This window comes from Gadus chalcogrammus, chromosome 7 (genome assembly GCF_026213295.1).
Source record: "Gadus chalcogrammus isolate NIFS_2021 chromosome 7, NIFS_Gcha_1.0, whole genome shotgun sequence".
NCBI lineage: Eukaryota > Metazoa > Chordata > Actinopteri > Gadiformes > Gadidae > Gadus > Gadus chalcogrammus.
The window spans coordinates 6,613,081-6,639,775 of record NC_079418.1 but is presented as its reverse complement, the minus strand read 5'-3'; the positions used below and the strand labels follow the sequence as shown (position 1 = coordinate 6,639,775).

At 46.5% G+C, this 26,695-nt stretch overlaps 1 protein-coding gene across 1 annotated transcript in view; it reads left to right on the top strand.

The window, feature by feature from the left end:
* The window catches only part of LOC130385928 (transmembrane protein 131-like), a 50,661-nt gene that overhangs the window by 10,242 nt on the left and 13,724 nt on the right, over window positions 1-26,695 (top strand). The window contains exons 4-29 of the mRNA XM_056594713.1: window positions 1,784-1,852; window positions 3,226-3,346; window positions 3,910-4,026; window positions 4,754-4,876; window positions 5,789-5,869; window positions 6,278-6,428; window positions 6,849-6,905; window positions 7,272-7,333; window positions 7,748-7,856; window positions 8,123-8,231; window positions 9,689-9,842; window positions 10,557-10,727; window positions 12,043-12,153; window positions 13,542-13,676; window positions 14,130-14,234; window positions 14,632-14,718; window positions 15,024-15,176; window positions 15,541-15,616; window positions 16,207-16,321; window positions 16,552-16,690; window positions 17,013-17,122; window positions 18,347-18,413; window positions 18,656-18,807; window positions 19,829-19,971; window positions 20,398-20,584; window positions 22,816-23,001. Coding sequence (XP_056450688.1) covers window positions 1,784-1,852; window positions 3,226-3,346; window positions 3,910-4,026; window positions 4,754-4,876; window positions 5,789-5,869; window positions 6,278-6,428; window positions 6,849-6,905; window positions 7,272-7,333; window positions 7,748-7,856; window positions 8,123-8,231; window positions 9,689-9,842; window positions 10,557-10,727; window positions 12,043-12,153; window positions 13,542-13,676; window positions 14,130-14,234; window positions 14,632-14,718; window positions 15,024-15,176; window positions 15,541-15,616; window positions 16,207-16,321; window positions 16,552-16,690; window positions 17,013-17,122; window positions 18,347-18,413; window positions 18,656-18,807; window positions 19,829-19,971; window positions 20,398-20,584; window positions 22,816-23,001 — 3,090 coding nt within the window. The remainder of the gene's footprint in view (window positions 1-1,783; window positions 1,853-3,225; window positions 3,347-3,909; window positions 4,027-4,753; window positions 4,877-5,788; window positions 5,870-6,277; window positions 6,429-6,848; window positions 6,906-7,271; window positions 7,334-7,747; window positions 7,857-8,122; window positions 8,232-9,688; window positions 9,843-10,556; window positions 10,728-12,042; window positions 12,154-13,541; window positions 13,677-14,129; window positions 14,235-14,631; window positions 14,719-15,023; window positions 15,177-15,540; window positions 15,617-16,206; window positions 16,322-16,551; window positions 16,691-17,012; window positions 17,123-18,346; window positions 18,414-18,655; window positions 18,808-19,828; window positions 19,972-20,397; window positions 20,585-22,815; window positions 23,002-26,695) is intronic.

The window sequence follows — 26,695 nt, the reverse complement described above, 5'->3', positions numbered from 1 at the left end:
GGACACGCGCAGACACTCTGCCTCATGTGTACACGAGGCAGAGTGAAGGTCAGAGCGGTCCAGAAGGCTCCCGGAGCTCCTAGTGCCGCCTCCAATGCAAGGTCAGGTCCAAGGTTTTCTTCAACAGTTCTGATCTGTATAATGCTCGATCAGATGTACATTTTAAAACAAAATAAATAAAATAAGACTCATTGTTTTGTTTTAGAGCATCCGGTTTTAATATTCAACGATTATAATAATTAATAATATAATGATACAAATATATATATCAGCTCTGTGTGCAAGCATTTGTTTCTGTGTGAACTCAAAGGGTCCAAGTTGCTTTTGGCCTGTGAGTGAGCAGGGGTCACTTATTCACAATATCACGTCATAATCATCTATTAGTCTAATCATTAATGCCTCCGCTGATAGGCAAGTTCACCGTATCACACCAAGCTCAACATTCTGCTTCTAGATAAGACTTGATGCAACAGGCCTGCTTACAATCTTAACAAAAAAACGATTATTGAAATGCATATTTCTGTCATTTGCGCAACATCTTTGCACTTCAATCAACTGTGACTGGTACCATGACAACTTCTGCTACTTATTTAAACTTTTTAAAAAATATATATTTTATTTTATATTGTTATTTTTATTATCTAATTACTTTACCTTGTATAATTTGAATCTTGTGTAGTTACTGTACAATTCTGATTCTGATGCTTTTAGTGTTTTAAACTCTGCAGCACATTTAAAACCACTTTTTAAACGGTTTTCTCACGAGCATCTGTTAATCTGCACCATCACCTTGACACATTTAACCAGGCCCTGTTTCTTCGCTGGCGTTCCAACAAGCCACCGAAGGATAAACAGGAACCGCGTTGATAACAACAAACGTGTACGCTATCTCTCGAGTCGTGAAAACCACACATTTGGCAGTTTGTTCTCTCTCGTGTGTCTGTTGGTGTCAGCCAATCTGCCACAGCTCTGAACCTCCCAAGGTCTTCTCAGTATTCAGCAGTGCACTAAAGATAGAATGCTTGGAATACTGGCTTTTCCTGCGCCTTCAGGGGGCGAGAGTAGCTCAGGATGTAGAGCGGGTTGGCCGGTAACCTGAAGGTTGCTAGTTGGATCCCGGCTCCTCCTAGCTGAGTGTCAAAGTGTCCCTGAGCGAGACGCCTCACCCTGACTGCTCCTGTCGCCGCGAGGGGTCGAGTCTGGTGTCTGTGTTTGATTGGGTGAATGAATGGTTGTAAATCGCTTTGGATAAAAGCGTCAGCAAAATCCCCTAAATATATATATATATATTTTATTTTTCTTAAAACCCCTTAAATTCCTTAAATAGGCCTTTCATGTTTCATAATTTCCCTCGTTTTGGACAGGGTCTGTTCCAGCACCTTAATCGATGAAGGCTGTTCCATGTTTCAACCTTTTCCTGTGTTGTGGACTGGGTTTCTCTGGTACTTTGGGCCGTAATGTATTCTAATTTCACAGGAACATCATTCTGCTTCCACAGGGCTTGTGGACATATATTGGCCAATATATCACATGTAACACACACACACACACACACACACACACACACACACACACACACACACACACACACACACACACACACACACACACACACACACACACACACACACACACACACACACACACACACACACACACACACACACACACACACACACAGGTGTGTTTTGGGGTTTTGTGTTGGAGCAAAGGCAGAGCAGTGTCCATCCCCCCGGCTTCTAACTCTCTGTCTCTGTCTCTGTCTCTCTCTCTCTGTCTCTAGCTTCCCCCTTCCTGGAGGAAACAGCAGGCCCATACGGTTCGAGCCGCCAATGCTGGACTTCCACGAACAGTGAGTAGCTAACCGCTAGTCAGCTAGTGTATCATTTGAGCTACGTTAGCTGAACCATATGTGGTGAGTGTACGTAAAGGGTTGCGTATTCAGGTAACGTAGCTCAAAAGCGAAATACAAAGCTACACGTTGGTAAGCGTACGTACTCGCAAAGCGTAAGTACGCTAAGCAACACGTAGCAAACCAACATGTAGCAACACAGCTTTTCAGCTACGTTAACTGAATTATCTAGCGTCAAAGCAATGGACGTCACAGTTCATCTTTTGAGGAATGCGCAGTACTCAAAGTGAACTTTATTGTCAATCAGACCGTGCAACAAGTAATTACACAGAGGACCGAAAAAACAACAAATTAACCACATATACAGACAGACATAGTACATAAATTATACAGAACAGAATATTCAGTGTTTTGCGGTATGTTATTCAGGTGCAATAATAAAGGTGCAATATGGTAAAGTGCAAAAGTAGGCATCAAGTTTATTATTATGATTATTATACTGTCCCTGGCTCTGCTAATGTCAGACCCAGTGAGTAAGTAGAAAGTGTGTCTTTGGCTCCAAATAGTAAACATCCATACATCAAACTGTGCGAGCTTAAGCAGTTTACTCAGACAAAGGCACATTATTCCCTCTGTGTTTTGGGTTGGTAAACGTTTGCATTGCAGCTGCTTTGCATTAAATGCAAATCTCCCATTCGCAGCATTTTAATAACATTTGCTCCCATTAAAGCCAACCTGCCCCTGGGGCCTGTGTCTCTGTAAACTGCTAAAGCACACACACTTTGATGTAGTGGTGTTTATTATCATGAGGCAAAGACACAGCTTTCATCAATAATCAGCCGATACAAAACTGTTACTGAATTCTAATGGTGTTTGTGTGTGTGTATCTGTGTGTGTTTGTCTTTACCTCTATCTCTGTGTGTCTCTCTCATTCTGTTTATGTCTATCTCTATCTGTGTGTGTGTGTGTGTGTGTGTGTGTGTGTGTGTGTGTGTGTGTGTGTGTGTCTCTCTCTCTCTATCTGTGTGTGTGTCTCTCTCTCTATCTGTGTGTCTCTCTCTATCTGTGTTTGTGTGTCTCTCTCTATCTGTGTGTGTGTGTCTCTCTCTATCTCTGTGTGTGTGTCTCTATCTCTGTGTGTGTCTATCCATGTGTCTATCTCTATCTCTGTGTGTATCTCTATCTGTGTGTGCGCCACTCTATCTCTGTGTGTGTCTCTCTCTCTATCTGTGTGTGTATCTCTATCTGTGTGTGTCTCTCCCTCTATCTGTGTGTGTGTATGTCTCTCTCTCTATCTGTGTGTGTATCCATCTGTGTGTGTGTCTCTCCCTCTATCTGTGTGTTTGTCCCTCCCTCTATCTGTGTGTTCCCAGGCCGGTGGGGATGCCCAAAATGGAAAAAGTTTATTTGCACAACCCCAGCCCAGAAGAAATCAGCCTGATTTCGATATCAGCCACAACGGCGCATTTCCACGCGTCGTTTTTTCAGAACAGGGTAAGGAACACCCCCCCCTGTGCTCTGACTAACGACTCCTCCTCCTCATGTGGGGTCCGTGGCCCCGCTGTTTGTTTTTAAAGGCTTCTGCACCGTGTGTTGTCTTTGTCTCCTCAAAGTAGAGACATCTGAAGCGATCTACGGTTTAGTTCTGCCCTAAGTCGTTCTTGCATGCTAGTTGTCTGTTTTGTTTCAAAGAAAGTTATGCTATTCCCTCACTCACTCACAGAAACACACTCACTTACAGAAACACACTGACTCACTCAAAGAAACTCACTCACTCACACACTTACATCCTGGCACTTAATGTACGGGCGTATTGTATGTCACACTTAGTTATAGTACTTCGTTGTGTAGCATGATCTTATCCTAGCTATCTTTGTTGTAGACGGGGATTGGGTTAACCTAGTGTTGTTAGTGCTTGGCACTTGGTCCTAACATCCTTACCACAGTGATATATTGTTGATTTTCTTTTCTACTTATTGTAAGACGCATGGATAAAAGTGCTAAATGTAAACATTGAAACTGCCCTGACTCTCGCTCCTTCTCCTGTCTCTCCCCAGATAATCTCGCCGGGGGGGAACACGTCGTTTGACGTGGTGTTCCTGGCGCGGGTGGTGGGCAACGTGGAGAACACATTATTTATTAACACCTCCCACCACGGGGTCTTCACATATCAGGTGGGTCCCCGTCGCCATCATCATCATCATCATCATCCTGTCGCTTGGAGCGTTTTACGTTTACATATTGTTAGCCTCATAGCCTAATCGATATTTTTATATCATACTCTTCAGCCATAGGCTAGTTAATTATCATATTCTACAGCCATTGGTTGTTTATTTATCATCCCCTCAGCCATTGGTTGTTTATTTATCATAGTCTTCAGCCATTGGTTGTTTATTTATCATACTCTACAGCCATTGGTTGTTTAATTATCATCTCTTCAGCCATTGGTTGTTTATTTATCATAGTCTTCAGGCATTGGTTGTTTATTTATCATACTCTACAGCCATTGGTTGTTTAATTATCTCTTCAGCTATTGGTTGTTTATTTATCATAGTCTTCAGCTATTGGTTGCGAGGGGTTGGACATAATATCTATGAGGCGATATATCGTCGCCTTCTTATTGCGATACGAGAATCGATTCACTGTCGTTAAATATCGAATAATTTCTTGTTTTTTAGGAATTTCTATTGCATTTTTATGCTTTATTCCTAAAGAGTTAGACAGGAAATATAGCCCCAAATATCGTAATTTATATCGTGAACCTGTCATATTCTCGTATTTTGGGCAAATTGTGAATTCTAACCTAAATCTACTCTCCTAACGCTGCTGATTAACTGTGCCTCATTGGCTGAATCCTAAGTCTTAACCTGTGACCCCCTCACCTTCACCTTTGACCCCCAGGTGTTTGGCGTGGGGATCCCCAACCCATACCGGCTCCGCCCCTTCATCGGGGCGAGGGTCCCGGTCAACAGCAGCTTCTCCCCCCTCATCAACATCCACAACCCCCACAGCGAGCCGCTACAGGTGAGGAGGGAGGGAGGGAGGGGGGGGAGGTGAGGAGGGAGGGAGAGAGAGCTTCTTCCCCCTCATCAACATCCACAATCCCCACAGTGAACCACTGCAGGTGAAGAGGGGGAGAGAGGGGAAGAGGGAGTTGGTGTGAGAGATGGAGACACACAGAGGGCGACAGAGAGACAGACGGACAAAGACAGAGAGAGAGAAAAAAGTCTTTCACTCTCTCTCTTTCTGTCTTGCTTAGATATAGATTCAGATTTTATATGTCTCATACATATAATGCACTGAAATGTTAACAGTCGGCTCCATGCTAAGAACACACAACAAAGACTGACACAAAACAACCGACAAGTGCGGTTGCTCAAATAGATATATAGATATCTCTATTATAAATATATATGTAGAGCTGTCAGTTAAACGCGTTTTTAACAGCGTTAACGCAAACCAATTTTAACGACGTTAATTTTTTTAACGCGCGATTAACGCAAATTATTATTATTATTATTATTTTATTTTATTATTTTTTATTTTAACAAAGAAGCAGTAGCCTGATTGCTATGTTCAAGGCATATCTTTGTATGTTCATCGTTTAATTGCATTATAGGCTTTTTTTCTGTACCGTACTGTTTTGATCAGTATATGCCAATGTTGTTATCAATAAAAAAACGTTTGCACAAGGCAAGCCGATGCACTTCTCCATGTTGAGAAGAGCATTAAAATGAGAAAAATTAATGGGACAAAGAATTCAAGGCATATTTAGCATCGAATTTTTTTAATGATTAATCGCGATTAATCGTGAGTTAACTATGGCATTAATGCGATTAATCGTGATTAAATATTTTAATCGCTTGACAGCCCTAATATCTATATGTTTATGTCTCTATACTGAATGTATGTATGACTGACCTCCTGTGTCCCCAGGTGGTAGAGATGTACTCCAGTGGGGGGGACCTCCATCTAGAGCTGCCCACGGGGCAGCAGGGTGGCACAAGGCACCTATGGGTGAGAGCTCACTCACTCACTCACTCACTCACTCACTCACTCACTCACTCACTCACTCACTCACTTACTTGCTCGCTCGCTCGCTCGCTCACACACAAATACATACGCACACAAATTCAATTTTATTTGTTCAGTCCTTAATCACAGGCCAAGTCTCAAAGGCGTAATTAGCGAGGAAGAAATCTTGAGAAGGAACGCAGAGTGGTGGCACTCGCATTCCAGGCATGATCAGGAGTGCAATTGGTGCCATGATTGACGTACACACATACATACCTCCATATATATACAGGCAAAACATTTTAGATCGGTGATGGGGGCTTGCCGGTCCCGACAACAGCGTCGTTTTGGCACCCATAGGTTCCCCCTTGCTGACTCCGCCCCCCTCCTTCTCTCTACCCCCCCCAACAGGAGATCCCTCCGTTTGAGACCAAGGGGGTGATGCGGGCCAGCTTTTCCTCGCGAGAGGCCGACAACCACACAGCCTTCATCAGGATCAAGACCAACGCCTCGGACCCCGACCAGTTCATCATCCTGCCCGTGGAGGTGGAGGTCACCGCCGGTACGACCCCCCCGTGTCCCAGACCCCCCCCTGTCCCAGACCCCTGGGGGTCGCCAGTCTCTCCGGAGGGATTAAGGGCCCACGGGTTTAGGGGGAGGCTCTGATTGGTCGAGGAGGATGGGTTGAGGGCCGTACGAATTGTGTTGTAGTGGTGGTGGACATGAAGTCTGTCTGTCTGTCTGTCTGTGTCTCTCCCTTTCTTTCTCTATCTCTCTCTCTCGCTCTCTCTCTGTCTCTTTGTGAGTCTGTTTATGGGGAGTTTGAGGTCCTTCTCTCATCACAAGTGACGAATCTGGCTTCTCTCTCTCTCTCTCTCTCTCTCTCTCTCTCTCTCTCTCTCTCTCTCTCTCTCACCTACATTGCTATTGTCTCTCTGAACCGGGTTGGTTCTGACTCTGCTTGTGTCTGGTTGCTCCACAGCTCCTGGGATATACTCCTCCATAGAAATGTTAGACTTCGGTACTCTCCGCTCACAAGGTAACGCAGCCCTCCCTCAGACATGTCCATCCAAACCTTCAATAACAGCTCAGGATGTATTGAGGTTTGATGTTTGTGTACCTGTGTGTGTGTGTGTGTGTGTGTGTGTGTGTGTACCAGGGTGTAGAGTTGTGTGTTGGGAAGAGATAAGTAGACACAGTCAATGTGTTTTCTTTCATGTTCAGTGATGATGACGTGTGTGTTTGACGTCTTGACTCTCACTCGGATCGTCGCCCTCTACAGATAAAGTGATGATGATCTGTGTTTGACGTCTTGACTCTCACTCTGATCGTCGCCATCTACAGATAAAGTGATGATGATTTGTTTGTTTGACGTCTTGACTCTCACTCTGAACGCCCTCTACAGATAAAGCGAAGCAGTTGAATTTACACCTGCTCAACTCGGGCTCAAAAGACGTGCAGATTACGGTGAGTAGTCCGACTAACGACACAACGTCGCTAAGTACTGAATCTCTCTCTCTCTCTCTCTCTCTCTCTCTCTCTCTCTGCCTCTCTCTCTCTCTGCCTCTCTCTCTCTCTGCCTCTCTCTCTGCCTCTCTCTCTGCCTCTCTCTCTCTGCCTCCATCCAGCAGGAGACATTTGAACTCAAAGTCGCCTACTAACTAGGATGGGTTTAATCTTAGACATTGCCGCTTTAACAATATAGAATACATTAAACCATTCATAGTCTTCACTATAAGCCTGTAGTGAGTGCTCCGGCTAGCCATCCTTTTCTATTAGTAGAATGAAAGATAGATTAAAACGGTGGTGGTAAAGGTTAAACCTTGCTGTTGTCTTGTTCTGCATCCTAATCCCGAACTCTTCTGTTCCGATCGCTGCCAGAGTATCAGAGCCAGTCCGGCCAACGAGGCCGTGACGATAGACTTCAAGGCAATCACGCTCAAAGCCGGGGAAAATAAATATACCAAAGTCGCAAGTATTAGTTTTGATGGTACGTTGAAAAACGGGAACTCCTTGATACACTGTGTGTGTGTGTTTGTGTGTGTGTGTGTGTGTTTGTCTGTATGTGTGTGTCTCTGGATGTGTGTGACTGTGTGTGTGTGTCCCTATGTGCATGTGTGTTTAGCAAGGCACACTGTTAGCATAGGTACAGCATTGTTGTTGTTAGAATTGCTTGCATTGTTGTTCTTAGCATTTCTGGGATTGTTGTTGTTAGCATTGTTAGGATTCTTTGTGATTGTGTAATTCTCCTCCCAGCCTCCAAGGTCCAGAAGGCGTCGCAGTCGTTGGGAAAAATTACCGTCAAAGCAAAAGAGAAGAGCTACTCAAAGCTGGAGATACCGTACCAGGCTGAGGTCCTAGACGGGTAAGTGTGTGTGTGTGTGTGTGTGTGTGTGTGTGTGTTTGACGATTGGCGTTACTAGGTTATTTGTTTATGTTATTTGTTTGGGTCTTGCGGAGTGAGAAACCATTAAGTTAGTTACCGTGGAGTTACCGTTATACTATACCTACCTGCCGTTTGTGTTTACTGTTACTATTCCTACCGTTCGGAATTGCATAGTTTGATGGTTGAATAAACCGTGGACTAGACCTCTGCCTCGTATTTGAGAACATTATAATATAAAATATCACGGCCAAAGCTGTGTGCGCCTCCGGAATATTATGAATCATTACAACTGTGTCGGGCTCTCCGCGTCTCTGGTTCTTCCCCTTCCTCATCAATCTGAAGCACAGAATTTAATCGCGACATGGAGCTACACCCGCCGGAGCGGGTGTCCGGAAGTCCGCAATAACTTTGGGACAATTGTTGTACTGCCTTTATCGGAATAAAAAATAATTAATATCGAGACAGCCTTCGATTTTGCATCGCTGCATGCATTTTGAGCACTCTTCATATTGCATCTTGTGGTGATGCTGCAAGTGATAGAAGAGGTTGGTCGTACTCGACCCTTTAGTTGCGACCGATTTGTAGCACTCTCTACAAAATACCAGATTCTGTAATTCGTTCGACACCTTGAACCCAAACCATTCCCAAACTATGAAGCCATTTGTCTTCCGCTTACATACAAGCTCATAGGTGCTGCGTTTCGGACTCCATGTTTCGCACCCTAGGGGATTTAAAAAAGTGACGTGAGTAGAAGGGGGGCCGGGCTGGGTCAGAGTTACGAAATAGCAGGGGGCAGGAGCGGTTCGAAACTGCTGTTATTTGGTACAAATGTGCAGTACTTTCAACGCAAATTAAACTATATCGATGTTGACGATAGCGTCTCTTTCCATATCTCATTTGAAAAAATCTTGATATATTTAAAAGATTGATATATCGCCCAACCCTATTGTGTGTGTGTGGAGGGGAACTTTTTTCATAAAAAGCTTAAAATTTGTGTGCACAAATACGAAAACATACAGACTGATCAACAGCGCAATAACATTAAGGAGAAATAAAACAAATATATGAGTCATGTGATTCATGATTCCCGGTTATCACCAATGGGGCAATTTCTTCTCTTTATCAGAAGTGGTTTTAATGATAATTTTAGAAATGACTGGTTCTTCCTCTTTCTCTTTGGCGTTTGTGTGTGTGTGTGTGTGTGTGTGTGTATGTGTGGGTCCCTGTGCGTGTCTGTTCCTGTTGGTGTATCTTTGTATGTCCCTGTGTTTGTGTGTTTTGTCTGTCCACTCTTGCGTGTGTATGTTTATGTCCCTGTGTGTGTGTGTGTGCTCGTGTGTGTCTCTGTCTCTGTCTTTCTCTCTCTCTCTTGCTGTCTCTCACTCTCCCTCCCTCCCTCTCTCTCTCTCCCTCCCTCCCCCCTCTCTCTCTCTCAGGTACCTGGGCTTTGACCATACCGTCACCCTGTTCCACATCCGTGACAGCGTGACGGAGGTGCTGGTGAAACCCATCCACCTCACCAACACCTTCCACTTCGCCATCCGCGTGCACCACGTAGCCCTGCCCGACGACGCCAGCGCCATGTTCAAGGTAACACCACCACCTGCACCACCCACAACTCCACCACCTCTAACACCACCACCTCCCTTAAAGCCACCAGCACCACTACCAATTTCACAACTACTACCACCCCCACTACACCACCACCCACAACACAACCACCACTATACCATCACCACTAACACCACCACCAGTAGCAACAGCACCACCCACAACCCCACCAACAGTAGCAACAGCAACACCACTAATTCCACCACTACTACGAATACTACCACCACCACCACTATCACCATCCCCTTGACCACAACCACCACCCTAAACACCACCGCCAACCCCAACACCACCCTAAACACTAACACCACCAACATCGGCACCAGCACTTACACCACCACCACCATCACACCACCACCATCACACCACCACCACTTTCAGTACTACTACCAGCACCAACACCGTCACTATCACCTCTACCCAAACTACACTACCACCACTACACTACAATTAAAAGCACCATGAACACCCACAACACCACCACTTTCAAACACACACACACAGGGATAAAAACACACAGGGACAGACATTCAGTTTGCTAACGTAAACTTCTAGCAAAGCCAAACTGTTAGCAAAGGCTTATTCATGAATGTCAGCTAACAACGCCCACGGAGAGAGCTACCTTACCAAGCATTGTTATTTGTCAATAGCATCGTTACTAGCCTGCTCCTGACCCCCCCGCTGTGCCTCCAGGTGCTGAACTTCACGGACCCCGTCCTCATCCCCTCCCAGGGGTCCCTGTACATCTTCTCCCTGGAGTTCCGCCCGCTGCGGCCCTCCACCCACGTGGACAGCAACATCCTGCTGGTCACCAACGCCTCCAAGTTCCACCTGCCCATCAGGGCCTACACCGGCTTCCTGGAGGTAACCGTGGCGACGTAGCCTCAGCATCCGAAGCTCAGAGTCGTGCAAGAGTGAAGTTTGTGTGTAGTCCGTGCGACGCAACGCAGCCTCAGCATCAGTAACCACCGTTGATCGAGTAGAGTAGAAAGCGACCAACATTTGTGCGAAGTTTGTGCGACGTTTGCGACATCACGCGGTGAACTTAAAGGGGTGGTGTTACGCCAAAGGGTTTGTGTGTATGTTTGTGTTAGAGCATGGAAACCCGACCCGGGCCTGAGTGAACCTGACAGTACCCGACAGGCCGGGTCGGGTACCTTTAAATATTTAGAAGTGATGCTTGGGTTCGGGTCGGCTGGTCACATCTGCGCGATAAGGAGTTGGAATTGGCATGGGCGTTGCTTTTGTGTAGACGTTTCATAGGCTAACTGTCCTACAGAACCTCAGAACCTCTTGTGTAATTATATGGAATTTATCGTTATCGTGGCCTTTTTGTTGGGCCCATTTGAATTTAAATTAGTCATGATTCTGCGCGACAAGCGTGAGCACTCGTGTGCTCACTGTTCACGGGCGCGCTTGTCGCGCTCATCTGTTGACATTTCCAAATGCCTTGCAGTTGTTTAATAAAGGCGTGCTTTCATACACACAAACGTAAACGTGTCATTAGTATGAGAAAAATAGACTTTAACTGTGTCGGGCTCGGGTCGGAGGTAACCGCAGCGACACAGCCTCATCAACCGTAACCACAGACTCTCGGAATCGCACCCTACCTTTGTGTGACATCAGGCGACACACAAACGTCTAACCTAAAGTTAGACTGAAAGATGCTTACGTTGCATGCTAAACAAGGTTCTGCATCCTGTGATTGGCCGCCGCAGCGCATTCAGTTTCTCCAAAAGTTGATTCAGTTTTGACTTTTGGCCGTGGGCTGATGGCATTCATTTCGACCACCGTCTAAATGAATGGTTGAACCGGTGACTAACCCACTGACTAATGAAAGGAAAAGGGAATTCACTAGGGTAGCTGGGGATACCTTTGGTGACTGCCAGCAGTCCTAGTTATTTATTCTTATTTATCAGGTTCTTTAAGCAAATAAATTAGAGTGTAGTTTGTTCAATGAAAAAAAGTCCCTGCTTTCCCTTATTTAATTCATCATTTCTTATTTTTCTATTCAGAAATATGTAAATGAATGAGTGCTTAGCATCTAAAATGGAACAAGTCCCTGTTTTCATTCACTGGATTCATTATTGTTTTTCTATTCATAAATGTTTACATTAATACATAAGCTTGTAGTGGTGTCGACATGTTTCTAACGGTGTCTCCCCCCCCCCCCCACCAGCCGCTGGCTCTCCCCCCCAGCCTGAACCCCCGCTTCCTGGACTTCGGGGTCCTGAGCGCCACGGACACCAGCAGCATCCTGCTGACCGTCTTCAACAGCAACCCTATAGAGGTGAGTCTGTCTGTCTGTCTGTCTGTCTGTCTGTCTGTCTGTCTGTCTGCACTCACTCACTCACTCACTCACTCACTCACTCACTCACTCACTCACTCACTCACTCACTCACTCACTCACTCACTCACTCACACTAGTGTGGTCAACATACCAGACTTATGGCTCGATACTAGGGATGAGTCGGTCGCGACCGATTCGTTCGCAACGAACGAATCCCGAACTTGAACGGCAAGAACTGGTTCCCCAAAACAAGAAGAACTGGTTCTTTGATTCTTTTTTTCAACATAAAACAAAAATATGGTCACGTAAATAAAATATACAAACGAACAGAGCTTCGTCTCCCCGCGACTTATGTCTCAAAGATTCAGCCAATGAGAGGTAGCAATGGTGTTGACATGGCACCTGGGTAAACAAATGACAAGGTGGTACCGTCGAATTTGCGCGCTTTCTCTGTCTGACGTATCTTGGGTCATACCATTCGACGTGGGGCCACTCATATATCCCCCTACATTTCCGAAAAATAGACTTGACCTCCATCTGTTTATTGGATAAACGAATTTCCCAATCCCAGGAGTCTTTGCTCCATTCTACGTCAATTCAAGAACAAACAAAGAAATTAAACTGCAGTTCGTATTTTTTATTTATGACCATGAAAGTTCTGTAATGCCTGAATAATGAAGAATTAAATGTGGAGTAAAATAAAATTATAAATATAAAACATGAAGCAAGTGGTATAAATGTTGGTGGGACGTTTAGTCAAACTATATAGTATATCTTGTCGATTTTCACGGGGGGTAGAGCCTAGAAGTCGCTTAAATTATGCTCAGGGCCGTCTCGCAGACACCTGTGAGATTCCCTGTCAAATGACGTAAACTGACGTAACGAACGAATCAAAACGAACGAATCAAACAAACAAATCGTTATAGTGAACTGAACTGAAAGAACGAGTTCCCGGAAAATAATCATTTTGCCCATCCCTTCTCGATAGCATACCATGTCGAATGTTTATTGTTTTAATGTTGAAAAAACAATGTCCCCTGTGACGTCCCCTTCAGAGTCACTCCTTCTTAAAGGGCCGGTACTAATAAATCGGGGTATTATACCTTTTTTAAGTGGCAAGGTATGGTACTAAGCTACGAGAACAGTTCGTGGAAACGTGTCGTCATTTGTGTCGGCGTGGTAACGGGAACTTCCTGTTTTTATTTTTAGTTCAAGGCCTTGTTTAACCATTGTTTCTGCCGGCTGCTGAACTGTCCTGGTCTTGGCATGTGGATGGGGCTTAACAGCGCTGCAGGCCATTGATTGGTCGATTCCAAATTGGGTGGAAAAATCGGTTGGCATACATTTTGCCTTAACCTATGTATCACCTGTCTCCCCCCCCCCCCCAGCTGGTGCTGCGGCCGTGGCAGGTGACGGGGGAGAGTGTGGTGGTGGAGCTGCTGAAGACGGAGCGGGGGAACCGCACCAGCCTGCTGAGCCGCTCCCGGGAGCTGCTCAACGCCACCGCCTCCACGCACAAAACGGTACCCCCCCCCTCATCCATCGTCCCCATCACAATTCTCTGTCTGTGTCTGACGTCCTAGGCGTCCCGAGCATTCGCTCTCACTCTCTCGTGCTCGCTCTCTCTTTCTTGCTCTTTCTGTGTCCATACCTCCCTCCCTGACTCCCTCCCTCCCTCCCTCCTTCCATCCCTCCCTTACCTCTGACCTCTAGGTCATCCTGGCCTCGGGGTACTATGCCGTGTTCCCCCCCTCCCTCCCTTCCTCCCTCTCTGACCTCTCTATCTCTCCCTCCCTCCCTCCCTCCCTCCCTCTCTTCCTCCCTCTCTGACCTCTCTGTCTCTCCCTCCCTCCCTCCCTCCCTCTCTTCCTCCCTCTCTGATCTCTGACCTTTTAACCTCCAGGTGATCCTGGCCTCGGGGTACTATGCCGTGTTCCCTCCCTCTCTGACCTCACTCTGTGACCTTTGACCCCCAGGTGATCCTGGCCTCGGGGTACTATGCCGTGTTCCGGGTCACCCTGTCCGCCCGGGGGCTGGAGGGCCACTACAACGCCGCCATACACATCACCACCGACTATGAGGTACCACCGGCCCACAGCTGAGTGTGTGAGTGTGTGTGTGAGTGTGTTTGTGTGTCCCGTTTGTGCCAGTTTGTGTCTTCCCCCTGTCTGTCTGTCTGCATGTTTGTGTCTTTCAGCCTGTTTGTGTGTCTCCTATTAGTGTGAGTATGTCTGTCCCATGTGTGTTGTTCTAGTCTCATCCCCCCTGTGTGTGTGTGTGTGTGTGTGTGTGTGTGTGTGTGTGTGTGTGTGTGTGTGTGTGTGTGTGTGTGTGTGTGTGTGTGTGTGTGTGTCTTCCTCTTTGTCTGTGTGTGTCTGTCTGCATGTTTGTGTCCTCTTAGTGTGTGTGTGTGTGTGTTTGTCTGCACATTTGCGTGTTTTTTCTTTGAGTGTGTCTAACGTTGTGTTCGGTCAACAGATTCTCACCGTACCGGTGAAGGCGGTCATCGCCGTGGGAACCCTCACCAGTCACCCCAAACACATCGTACTACCACCGTCGTTCCCAGTAGGTGCTGCTAATAAAGCTTTTAGATTTTTTTCTGGACCGCAGAACGCTGCTCAGGGAATCAGACCACTAGGACGTTTTGTGCAGAATAAATACATTTTTGTAGTTTTATTGCTTCCAGATCTCATGGCTTCAGTAGTGAATTGTCGGTATTTAGTGGTGTATTTTGGGTATTTAGTGGGTATTCGGCAGGGTATTGTGGGTATTCATCAGTAAAGGAGAGCCCTGACCTTTGCCCTGACCTATACCCCGACCTCTGCTCTGACCTCTGACCCCTGACCTTTGACCTCTGACCCCCCTTCCAGGGTAAAACGGTCCACCAGAGCTTCAGCATCATCAGCTCCTTCTCCCAGCGGGTGAAGCTACTGCACATCCGCTCGTTGAGCGACGACAAGCGCTTCTTCTACCGCCGGCTGAAGACCAGCCGGGACGAGCTGGAGCCTAAGAGGAAGTCCAAGGTACCGGCATGTCTGAACGCCCTCTGTCTGTCACTCTGTCTGTCTGCCCCTCTGTCTGTACAAGAAGAAGTCCAAGGTACCGCCAGGCTGTCTGTGTCTGTCTGTCTGTCTGTCTGTCCCTTCTCTCCATCTCTCTGTCCCTCCCTCTCTCCCATCTGTCCATCCCTCCTCCCATCTGTCCATCCCTCCTCCCATCTGTCCATCCCTCTTCCGATCTCTCTCTCTCTCTCTCTTTCTCTCTCTCTCCCCCATCTCTCCCTCCATTCTCCCATCACGCCAACCCTCCACCTCTCCCTCCCTCCTGTGTTTCGTAGTTCGAATGTCTTAAAATTCAGGGCCTCTTGTGTTTATTTATTTTTCTCAGGTGGCAAAGATATATTTTGATGCCAGCCTGCAGTGTGGGGACTACTGCTACGTGGGCCTGCCCTTTATTCTGAAATGTGAGTCCGTCCTACTCTCAAAATATGAAATTGTATTCAAAAATATGTTTGATATTTCATATCTCATTGGAGCTATATACATGTAATAGCTGTGTGTGAGTATATTGACATTTCGTTTTTATTATTTACAAATCTGGATTTTAAAGTAAATACTTAAAATAATATTTAAAACAGTATATATATTTTTTCAATTAAAAATATAATTTCAACCCTACATTTATATTTGTAAATCATGTCCACACTTTAGTATATTCTCAACCGCTAAGCAGGCAACACATCACTCTTTCAACATGAAACATGAAAGTATGGCACATGACCATACATTCATGTATCCATACTTTAGTATTTTCTCCATCAATAGGCAGGCAAAACATCACTCATTCCCCATGACTGTGTAACTTAAGTTAATTTAAGTGTATTTTCACTTAACGTTAACAGGGTTAGGGTAGAGATACTGCGTGCTTCAGTTCTTAAGATCATCTTAACTAAGCAACTTAGGAGCTAATTGAAGTGTGGCCATATAACAGTGTGGCCACCCTTAAGGGTAGGGTCCAGTGACGGTGAGTGACCCCAGCCGGTGTGTGTTTCAGCGGAGACCCCGGGCCCCGGGTTGGCCCTACAGGAGGACATGTGGGACGCAGACGTGGACCTCTACCAGATGTTGAACAAGAGGTGGAAGGCCCTCAAGGAGAGCTCCCAGCACATGTAGGTCTCCTTAACTTAACTAAGGTCCCCTTAACTTAACTAAGGTTCCCTTACAGGTATGGCATGTGTCTGTTCAACATCTATGTTTCAATAACTCTCTCTGTCCGTCTGTCTCTCTCTCCCCTCCTCCTACACCCTCTCTCCCTGTCTCTCTGTCTGTATCTCTGTGACCACCTCTCTCTCCTCCCCCCCTCCTCCACCCTCTCCTCCTGCTCCTCCTCCCGCCTCAGAGCGGAGGCGGTGTTCGAGGCCAACGCGGACCTCCAGAAGAACATGCAGACGCGCGTCCTGGCCCAGCTCAAGTGGCCGTCCATCATCAACTCCTCCAGACACGTCATCTTCCCTCTCACCTCCATCAACAGCTCCTCGGTGAGACACACAGACACAAAGACAGAAACAGAAACACAGAGAAATCTTCCCCCTCATCTCCATCAACAGCTCCTCGGTGAGACACACAGACACAGCGGCATACAAGAGACTCAGGACATTAAGAGACATGAAGACGTAAAGAAATGATGCCACTAAGACACTATGACACTATGACGCCGTGAAGTCAAGGGAGTCTTCAGGGCTGACTCTCTCTGTGTCTCTGACTCTCTCTCTCTCTCTCTCTCTCCCCCTCCCTCCCCTTCACCCTCTCTCCCCCTCTCTCTCTCCCCCTCCCACCCCCTCTCTCCCCCTCTCTCCCCAGGAGGTGGAGGTGACTCTGGAGAACCCTGCTGACAGCCGTCTCTACATTCAGATCCTCCCCCTGGCGCTCTACTCCAACCCCACCGCTGTCACTCACACGCTGGCCCAAACGTAAGCTATGACCCGCCCCCTATGTATAGGGACACACCCCCTCTATAGGCAAACCCCTTCACTATCGTCTTTCATTGAAACATAGTGAGGAGACTCAAACGTAAACAGGGACACGCCCCCTCTGTGTAGGACCAAACCCCCTTTCTATAAGGACACGCCCCCTCTGTGTAGGACCACGCCGCATCTGTGTATGACCACGCCCCTTTATATAGGGACACGTATCCTCTGTATACGGACACGGCCCCTCACTATGTGGTCACGCCCCCTATGTGTAGGGTCCCACCCCCTCTGTGTAGGACCACTCACCCTTGCCATTGGGAGTTACACCCAACTGTAGGGACACGCCCCCTCTGTGTATGACCACGCCCCTTGCTAAATGGACACGCCCCAAACTGTATAGGGACACACACCCTCTGCTAACAATATCATATATGCCATGGGGCTAACAATATGTGGCGAACATCTGAGTGAGCGCTTTGGTTTTTGCCCTTTTTAGGGTTGTGTCCAGCACTCAAGTTGAGGGGGGATGAGGGGGGATGGCAACCCCCTTTGGAATTAAAATGATCAAAATCATCCCCCGTCTGAAACAGCCATCCCCCTTCCCATCCCCTGTTGTTTTATCAATTAATGTGGAAAAATTACCGCTATTTCATTATAGCGGTTTCCTTTTTCAATTCGGCGCATTAACGTTACTTTTCCCATGGACAGATTTGACAGCGATACTGCAATCTCGGGCAGTATGCTATTGCGCAAGCACGCAGGCGTGCTTACGCAATAGTGCCTTCACAAGCTCTCATTCCACACCGTACGAGACAGATACTGGTAGCATGAAGCTGTCTCTGCATCTTAGACATCGCATCCGCAGGCAACTCTGTCCCCTTTTCTCCCTTTCATTCCTAAAAAAGAATAAGAATCAGTTTTTAAAATCCTTAAAAGTGATGCATGCCTCCGAATCGTGTGATGCATCCGATCAGCTGCGTTTTTGAGGATAAAATAAGAGCGATGACATGACAGTAGTCATCGCTCTTATTTTATCCCCAAAAAAATATAATAATAATAATAATTATCACACCGTTGGTATCCCACCATATCAGCACAAATGATCTGTCCCTAAAAGTTAAAATCCACCATCCCCCCTGGCTTTTTTTTACAACTCGACCACTGGTTGTGTCCCCGTGGCTGTTCCCACTGGTCCCACTGTTCATTCTTTATTCCCCTTCCCAGTTTTCCCATGGAGCGACTTCCCAACTTTGACGCCAGCACCCTGGAGTTCCAGATCCACAGGAACCAGGTGAGTTCACCTGGGGACATGCCAATAAAAGGAGGGTGTATGAATGGGCGAATGTGTGTGTGAATTGGTGAATATGTGTGTGAATGGGTGAGTGTGTGTATGAATGGTGAATGTGTATGAACAGGTGAATATGTGTATGAATGTGTTAATGGGTGTATGAATGGTGAATGGGTGAACTTGTTTCTGCTCAACACCCTGAATGTAAACATAAAAGGTGCACCCTCTCTCCCTCCCTCCCCCAGTCGACAGCCCCCCGGTCCTCCGGGGGTTTCGTGGAAGGCGCCCCCCGGCCCCACGTCTACAACGTTCCCCTGAACCCCGAGGAACACCGGAGGCTCAGGCTGCGCTTCTCCCCGCAGGGCAACCACACGGTGACCTCGCTGCTCATCCTCAGGTAGGGGGGTCTGGGTCGGGGCTGGAGGGAGGCTAGGGTCTGCCCCACAGGGTCCACTTGGGCTCCATATTGTGTAGAATACACAAAGATGGATTTGCGGTGCATTCCCCATACACTTATTCCCTGAATAGTCTGCTATGCACTGTAGTGTTGGCCTTTCTCCTGTTTAATATCCGAAACGTACAAATCAAAAACGAGATTTTCCAGTAGAGAAAGCGCAACAATTTAGCTGTAATTGTTGACTGCATTTCCACGTCAATTAGAACCCACTTAACACACTTAAGTGAGTGGAGCCGTGTCCAAAGAATGTCCTCTGAGCCATGTTTACCGCGGGCCATAATCACACACACACTCCATAGACCACACAGACAGAGCATAGAACAGACAGAGCATAGAACAGACGGAACAGGCAGACAGAGCACAGAACAGGCAGACAGAGCACAGAACAGACATAGCACAAAACAGGCGGACAGAGCGTAGAACAGATACACACACACTTTAAAGTAAAGACACACACGTACATGCATTCATTCTCCACACACAGAGCGTGTGTCGAAGTGCACACAGGTGTAGCTCGTTAAGGCACAATCCAATTAACTCAATTTGAGCTTCCCACCAGCAGGTCAAACTGCAGATTATGTTACTCACAGCTTTTTGTCGTACGGCACCACGGTGTGCGTTTCACGAGGGTCATGCTGGGAATGTAGCGCAGAATGTGTCGGCGTGGAGGTTGTAAGGTGACGCTTTGACACAAGCCTCCACCTCTGACCTGTGTGTGTGTGTGTGTGTGTGTGTATGTGTGTGCGTATCTCTACCTCTATGTGTGTGTCTCTTTATCTATATGTGTTTGTCTCTCTCTGTGTGTATGTGTGTCTGTGTTTGTCTCTGTGTGCGGTGTGTGTGTCTCTATATATTTGTGTGTGTCTGTGCGTGTGTGTGTGTGTGCGCGCCTCTCTCTGTATCTCTCTGTGTGTATGTGTGTCTCTCTCTGTGTGTGTATATGTGTCTCTCCCCCCTCCAGGAACAACCTGACGGTGGTGGAGTTCCTGGTGGTGCAGGGCCAGGGCTGCTACGAGCGGCTCAAGTTGGGGGGGAAGTACCCGGGGCCGGGGGGCTTCCTGCGCTTCAAGATGGTGGAGTCCCATCTCAAGGAGTGCACTGACAGTAGGTCACTGTGTGTGTGTGTGTGTGTGTGTGTGTGTGTGTGTGTGTGTGTGTGTGTGTGTGTGTGTGTGTGTGTGTGTGTGTGTGTGTGTGTGTGTGTGTGTGTGTGAGAGAGGGTCATCGGAGACATCTGGTGGTTTAAAAAAGAAAAATTATCTTTAAGCTAACGTCTCCATAAGCTAACACTATTCTGCACGAAAAGCGCTTCAATAAAGTTGTGTCCAACTTATTTCACGCCATCGTCCCTAACCCCCACCCTGCCCCCCTTCCCCTCCTCCCCTTCCTCCCCCTCCCCCTAACCCCTGGTCGATGTGGTGAATTTGTATTTCATTTGTATAGCCCTTAATCAAAGGTGCAGTCTCAAAAGGCTTAACATGCCTTATATTTATGACATCCTCCCCCTAACCCCTGGTCGACATGTTTCAGAGAACCGGCCGAAGGAGCCCAACTTCACGCTACGGCGGTCGTTCAAGGTGGAGAACACGGGCCGGCTGCCCATCGTGGTGCGGTCCCTGGAGATCAACGGCCGGCCTTGTGAGGGCTTTGGCTTCAAGGTGCTCCACTGCCAAGAGTTCTCCCTGGAGCCCAACGCCTCCAGGGACATCGTCATCATGTGAGTTCTGGATTTCTAGAGACTTCTGGGTTTTCTGGGGAAAACTCATTCAGACAAATTCACCAACATTCACCCATTCATGCACACATTCAACCATTCACTCACATGATGACGATGTCCCTGAAGCCCGACGCCTCGCGGGACATTGTCATCATGCGAGTCGTTCATGCAATTGGCGCGCAGGTTGGGGTTGCTTAGAGCAAGTTCTGGGTTTCTGGAGAGTTCAGGGTTTTCTGGGGAGTTCGGTTATTCTGCATTGTTTGGGTTTTCTGGAGATTTCAGGGTTTTCTGGAGAGGTAGGGATTTCTGGAGTGTTTGGGATTTCTGAAGAGTTTGAGGTTTCTTTGGTCTACCGATATATCGGTATAGTAAGGATGTTCATAGAAATAGTAAGTATGCTCATAGAAATAGTAAGGATGTTCATAGAAATCGATAGGTTAACCCAGTGGTTCCCAACCTTTTTTGGGCTGTGACCCCATTTTGACATCAACATTTTCTGGCGACCCCAGAGAGATCTTTTTTTCTAGAATTTTTTTTTTACTTGTTTTGTTATACTGTGAACAAATACAGAGTAGCCAGGATAAGTACACAAATTGATAATTTTCCAAAGATGTCCGGTATATATGCAAGGAGGCACATTTTCTTCTGGTAACCTCTCGACAACCACCGTGCCTCTGTGTGAAATAGTAAGTTTTCATATTCAGCGCCCTTGTCGGCGCACAGTGTTGCAAACAGTGCGCGCAGAGGATGTGGCTTGATGTAATTCACTATGGTTACGACCTGGTGCAGTATGTCTGCGATGGGCGCAATTTAGTTGTTTTTTGAGCTTCTTCCTCCCTGCACAACGTTTTCACCATATCGATGGCAGCTGGCAATATTAAAGTCTCAGCAATGCTATGTGGCTTCATATTCCTAGCAATGAGATAGCTCACCTCAAGAGAAGCTTTCAGGGCCCGTTCACTAGCAGTCACAGCCTTTTTGAAATACTACACTTGCTGTTTGTTCGGTCGGCAAATGTATTTTTGCAAAAAGGTCTTGGTTTGCCGACATGCTCTTTGTGTGGTGTCTCAAAGTGTCTTTTGAGTTTGTTTGGCTTCATACTCTCGGCAGACAGGACCTTACTACATAGCAGACATTTCGGCTTCTCCTCGTAGCATTCCATCACACTTGTATATCCATACTGAATCGTATGTTCGCTGTGTCTTTGGTGTCTGTGCCACAGTTCCTCTTGGAACTGTCTTTGGAGGGACAGGGCCAGGCGGGCGAATACATTTGTTTATTATTATTTTTCTTTTATTTTAATTTTTTAAAATAAAAAAATTTCAGGCGACCCTATTTTAATTCCAGGCGACCCCACATGGGGTCGGGACCCCAAGGTTAACAAACCCTGGGTTAACTCATTCCCAGCACAGATAGCTGGTCCATTCTGTCCCGGGCATAACGAGCCTGTCCACCTCATAGTTCAGACCCAGGTGTCCCTCATAACACTGATTATAGCTCTACCAGCCAGACCCTCACAGCAGCAGAGTCTTGAGGATCACAGCAGCAGAGTCTTGAAGGGCCAGTTAACGAACACAACCACTTTCTCTCTGTTTTAATAGTGGCCCTTTGTCTTAGAATAGTTTTTGTGTGGAGCTCTGGCTGGCCAGCGACGTCCTTGAAAAAGTTTGGCTTTTCGGACACTTGTCCGATGTATTTAATGTCAACAAAGAAATCCCCTGCTTTCTGACTTGTTTCTGAAAGGTAAATGCATTTATTCAGGGCTTTTCTGACCAGGGGCTACTCAAAGCGCTTTACAACATTGCCTGACATTTACCCATTCACGCACACAGTCACCCGTTCACACATTCACCCATCCATGCACACATTCACCCATTCCCCCACCGACAGCAGAGTCGACCCTTCAGGGCGACAGCCAGCTCGTCAGGAGCAGTCAGGGTGAGGCGTCTCGCTCAGGGACACCTCGACACTCAGCTAGGAGGAGCCGGGGATCCAACTAGCAACTTCAGGTCACAAGGCAACCCTCTGTACCTCCTTAGCTACCGCCTAACCTTCACAGAGCATAGGTAGCATCTCTGTCTCTGTGTCTCTCGTTCATCTTTTCAGTATTTTGTTAAAACTCATCCATTGATGTCTCTCCCCCGGGGATCAAACCAGCAACCTTCCGGTTCCACAACGATGCCTCTGTTGATCCATAACCCATCTCTCCGTGTCCCCCCCCCCCCCATCAGGTTCACACCGGACTTCACGGCGTCGCGGGTGATCCGGGAGCTGAGGCTGAGCACGGCGGGGGGGTCTCACTTTGTGTTCTCGCTCAACGCCTCGCTGCCGTACCACATGCTGGCGTCCTGCTCCTCAGCCCTGCCCCGGCCCAGCTGGGAGCTGGAGCTCTACATCATCATCTCAGTGGTCATGAGGTGAGCAGACGCACACAGACAGACAGACACACAGGCACACGCACAGCCACGGACACACAGACACACAGACAGACAGACAGACAGACAGACAGACAGACAGACAGACAGACAGACAGACAGACAGACAGACAGACAGACGCAAAGTCACACAGGCACAGACACCCACTCCGAGACACCCTCACGACAGACACACAGACACAGAGGCGCAAAGACACATAGACACGCACACACACACAGACAGACATGATCATCTCCGTGGTCATGAGGTGACCACACACTAGGGCTTTGACTCCGAACTTCGTTATTCGAATATAATTTGAATATCAAAAAATAAATCAAATTCGTACGAATATTAGGCAGCCCTTAATATTCGAACCTGTTATGGGCAGGCCAAGAGGGAGAGACGTCGGAGAACCCGACAGTCTATTCATAATATTGTAATGACCACGGAAGAGGCAGTGAATGAAGTATTGATTAGACAGCGATTTATTAGAAACCTAATAAATCGTTGGAACACGCAAGACCGGTAACCATAGCAACGCCGGTAAACAAACTTTGCGAAGCCCAATCCAGGTCTTACTGAAGGCATTTAATGGTCAAAATATTATTAATAAATATTCTAATATATTCTAATATTAATATTAATAAACAAACAAACTTCGAATATGATTTTTGGGCAAAAGTCAAAGCCCTACCACACACACAGGCGCACAGACTCACAAACCGACACAGAGGCGCACATAGACGCAGAGACACGGGGAAACACAGGCACACACACAGACACAAACGTGTGCACAAACAGACATGCAGACAGAGACAAGCACAGGTGCAGACACAGACACACACACAGAGACACGCACATGCGCAGACAAAGACACACACACACAGATGCACACGGGCACACAAACAGAAAGCACAAGCTTTGCACTTGGTTCGATGAAGATCCTTAATGTACCAACAGAGATATATTGTTGTTTCTCTTTCTTCTGATAAATTGACTTATTGTATGTTGCTTTGGATTAGGGGTGTGCCCGGGTACACGTGTACACGTGTAACCGGTTAGTATATCATAACCATTTAGGAAAATAAGTAAACGAAAACCGTAAAAATACAAAAAACGCTGCGCCATTGTTTCAATGGGAATCGCGACGGTCCATACTTTCAACATAGTTTACATATTTATAATTCGAAATTCTTCCCAGCCTTTATACCACAGATACTCTAGGGTCTATAGCATATAACCGCTTTTTCTGATTACAGTTTAATGTAACAGTAAGCTGACAACATCCTAATGAACACCGCAACTGCAAATTAACCGCACAGAGATAACCTTGGCAACCGGTCAAACAGATGTTCTTTTTGAGATCATTCTGCTCGCGCATCCGCCGTGTTGGTAAACAAATAATCCCCCTATAGCGCGACTGCGGTTCACTTTAAAAAAAAGAATACTTTTTTTCATTAATAAAAAAAACGGTTAACCGTGTACACGGAAAAAAAGGGGTCGTGTAAACGTTATCAATTTTTTGTAACCGTTCACACCCCTACTTTGGATAAAAGCGTCTGCTAAACGCCCTGAAGGTGACCTACCGAAGTTCTCCCATGTGACCCCCCTCTTCCGGGACCTCCACTGGCTCCCTGTAGTAGCTCGCATCAAATTTAAGACGATGGTACTGGCATACAAGGCAGTCGATGGAACTGCCCCTGCCTACCTCCAAGCATTGCTAAAGCCACACACCCCAGCTCGATCCCTCCGCTCAACTACCTCAGCTGGACGTCTGGAACCGCCTTTTCTCGGTTTTGGGACCTCAGTGGTGGAACGAGCTCCCTGCCGCTCTCAGGACCGCAGAGTCGCTCACTATCTTCCGAAAAAGACTCAAGACTCACCTGTTCAGAGTCCACCTCGACTCTGCATAGCCACTTTCCCACTTCTGATCACCATTGTACACTGTATTGTATTGTATTGTAGTACTTAACTGTGTAAAAACTGCAGTAGCTGCTATCATGGCTGTAACACGGGGAATTGATTGACCTAGCGATCGTGGTACTTGCACTTGGTTCTATGAACATCCTTTCTGTACCGACAGCGATATATTGATGCACTTCTTATGACAAATGTACTTATTGTAAGTCGCTTTGGATAAAAGCGTCTGCTAAATGCCCTACCGTAAATGTAAATGTAAGGTAAATGTGAATGTAATAGCCTGTGTTTCACAGATCTATGGGGTTGGCTGTCCTCAAAAAGTGTGTACGTGTTTCGCAACGGACCCTTTATCTGACACTGACAGCAACTGAAAAAGTAAAGGCATTATGGGATCCTATAACGTCCTCTTTTTGAGATTTTACTTCCTAATATAGCCCTCCACACGAGCATGCAGTTTAAAATTATCTCCAATAAAAAAATACTGAATATCGGACAGCAGGCTGGTAGTACGATGAGGGTTTGGATTTTATCTTTGTAAAACACCCGATGTTATGAGTTGGATGTTCCTGATTCACAATGCAAAGAGCACATTTGCACGCGGACTCACACGAGCATGCGGTCTGCCGAGAGATCGCTGTCAGACCGGGGACGGGCAACAGCAACACGCACATCCCCCGAGAACAGGATGCAATCCAACACAACCATCTCTTCTGAGCCAATCACAGCCAAACTCAATTCAATTTTATTTGTATAGCCCTTACTCACCATTACAGTCTCAAAGGGCTTAACAGGCCAAATATTTATGACTATGGGGCTATGTTTTATCAGATGCTTTTTTCTTAAAAGACCTACAATAATTCCATTTGTCAGAAGTAAGAGAAACAACAATATATCTCTGTGGGTACAGTAAGGATGTTCATAGAACCAAGTGCCAAGCACTAACAATCACTAGTTTATCCCACTCCCCGTATACAAATTAGAGCCCGACCGATATAGGATCTTTAAGGCCGATACCGATACGAATATTTTGTGATTTAAAAATCTGATATGCCGATATATATATATATATATAGATATATATATTTTTTTTAATCCAGAAACGCGCAACAAAACAAACAGATTTCCCTAACATTGGTTATTTGTAGTTATCCTTTATATCCTTTTCACTCTCAGTTAACACGTAACAACAGCAAAACTGGACATGGTAGTCATGAATTAAGTCATGCTTATCGACTTTAGAGAATGGATGGGGATGTTCTTTTAATTGTTATTCAAGCAATGTATGTCTCGTGACAGTTGCCAACTTACCATGGCATGAACACACTTGCACACATGAACAACACCGATGATCTCCGTCGATCTCCGTCATTCACTCTCCCTGACTCTGGCTGAATCAGCGGGTTTGGGGCGTTAGAGCGCCCTCTGGTGGACAAACTATGCAACATTATTATTATTATTTTTTTTTTATATTCATTTATCGGCCATTATAAATGCAGATACCGAATAGTTAAAAAAAAAAAGCCTAATGTCGGCCTGCCGATATATCGGTCGGGCTCCAATACAAATTGCCACCTATTGCATTGCCAAACACACAGAGACAGAGACACACTCATAAAGAGACAGACAGACAGGCAGAAAATTAGGCAAACAGACTCACAGAATGAGACACTCACACACGCACAACAGAGATGGAAATTAACTTTTTTGCCCACCAGCCACTGTGGCAGGTAGATTTAAAAATCGACCAGCCACTCATCTTTTTTACCAGCCACT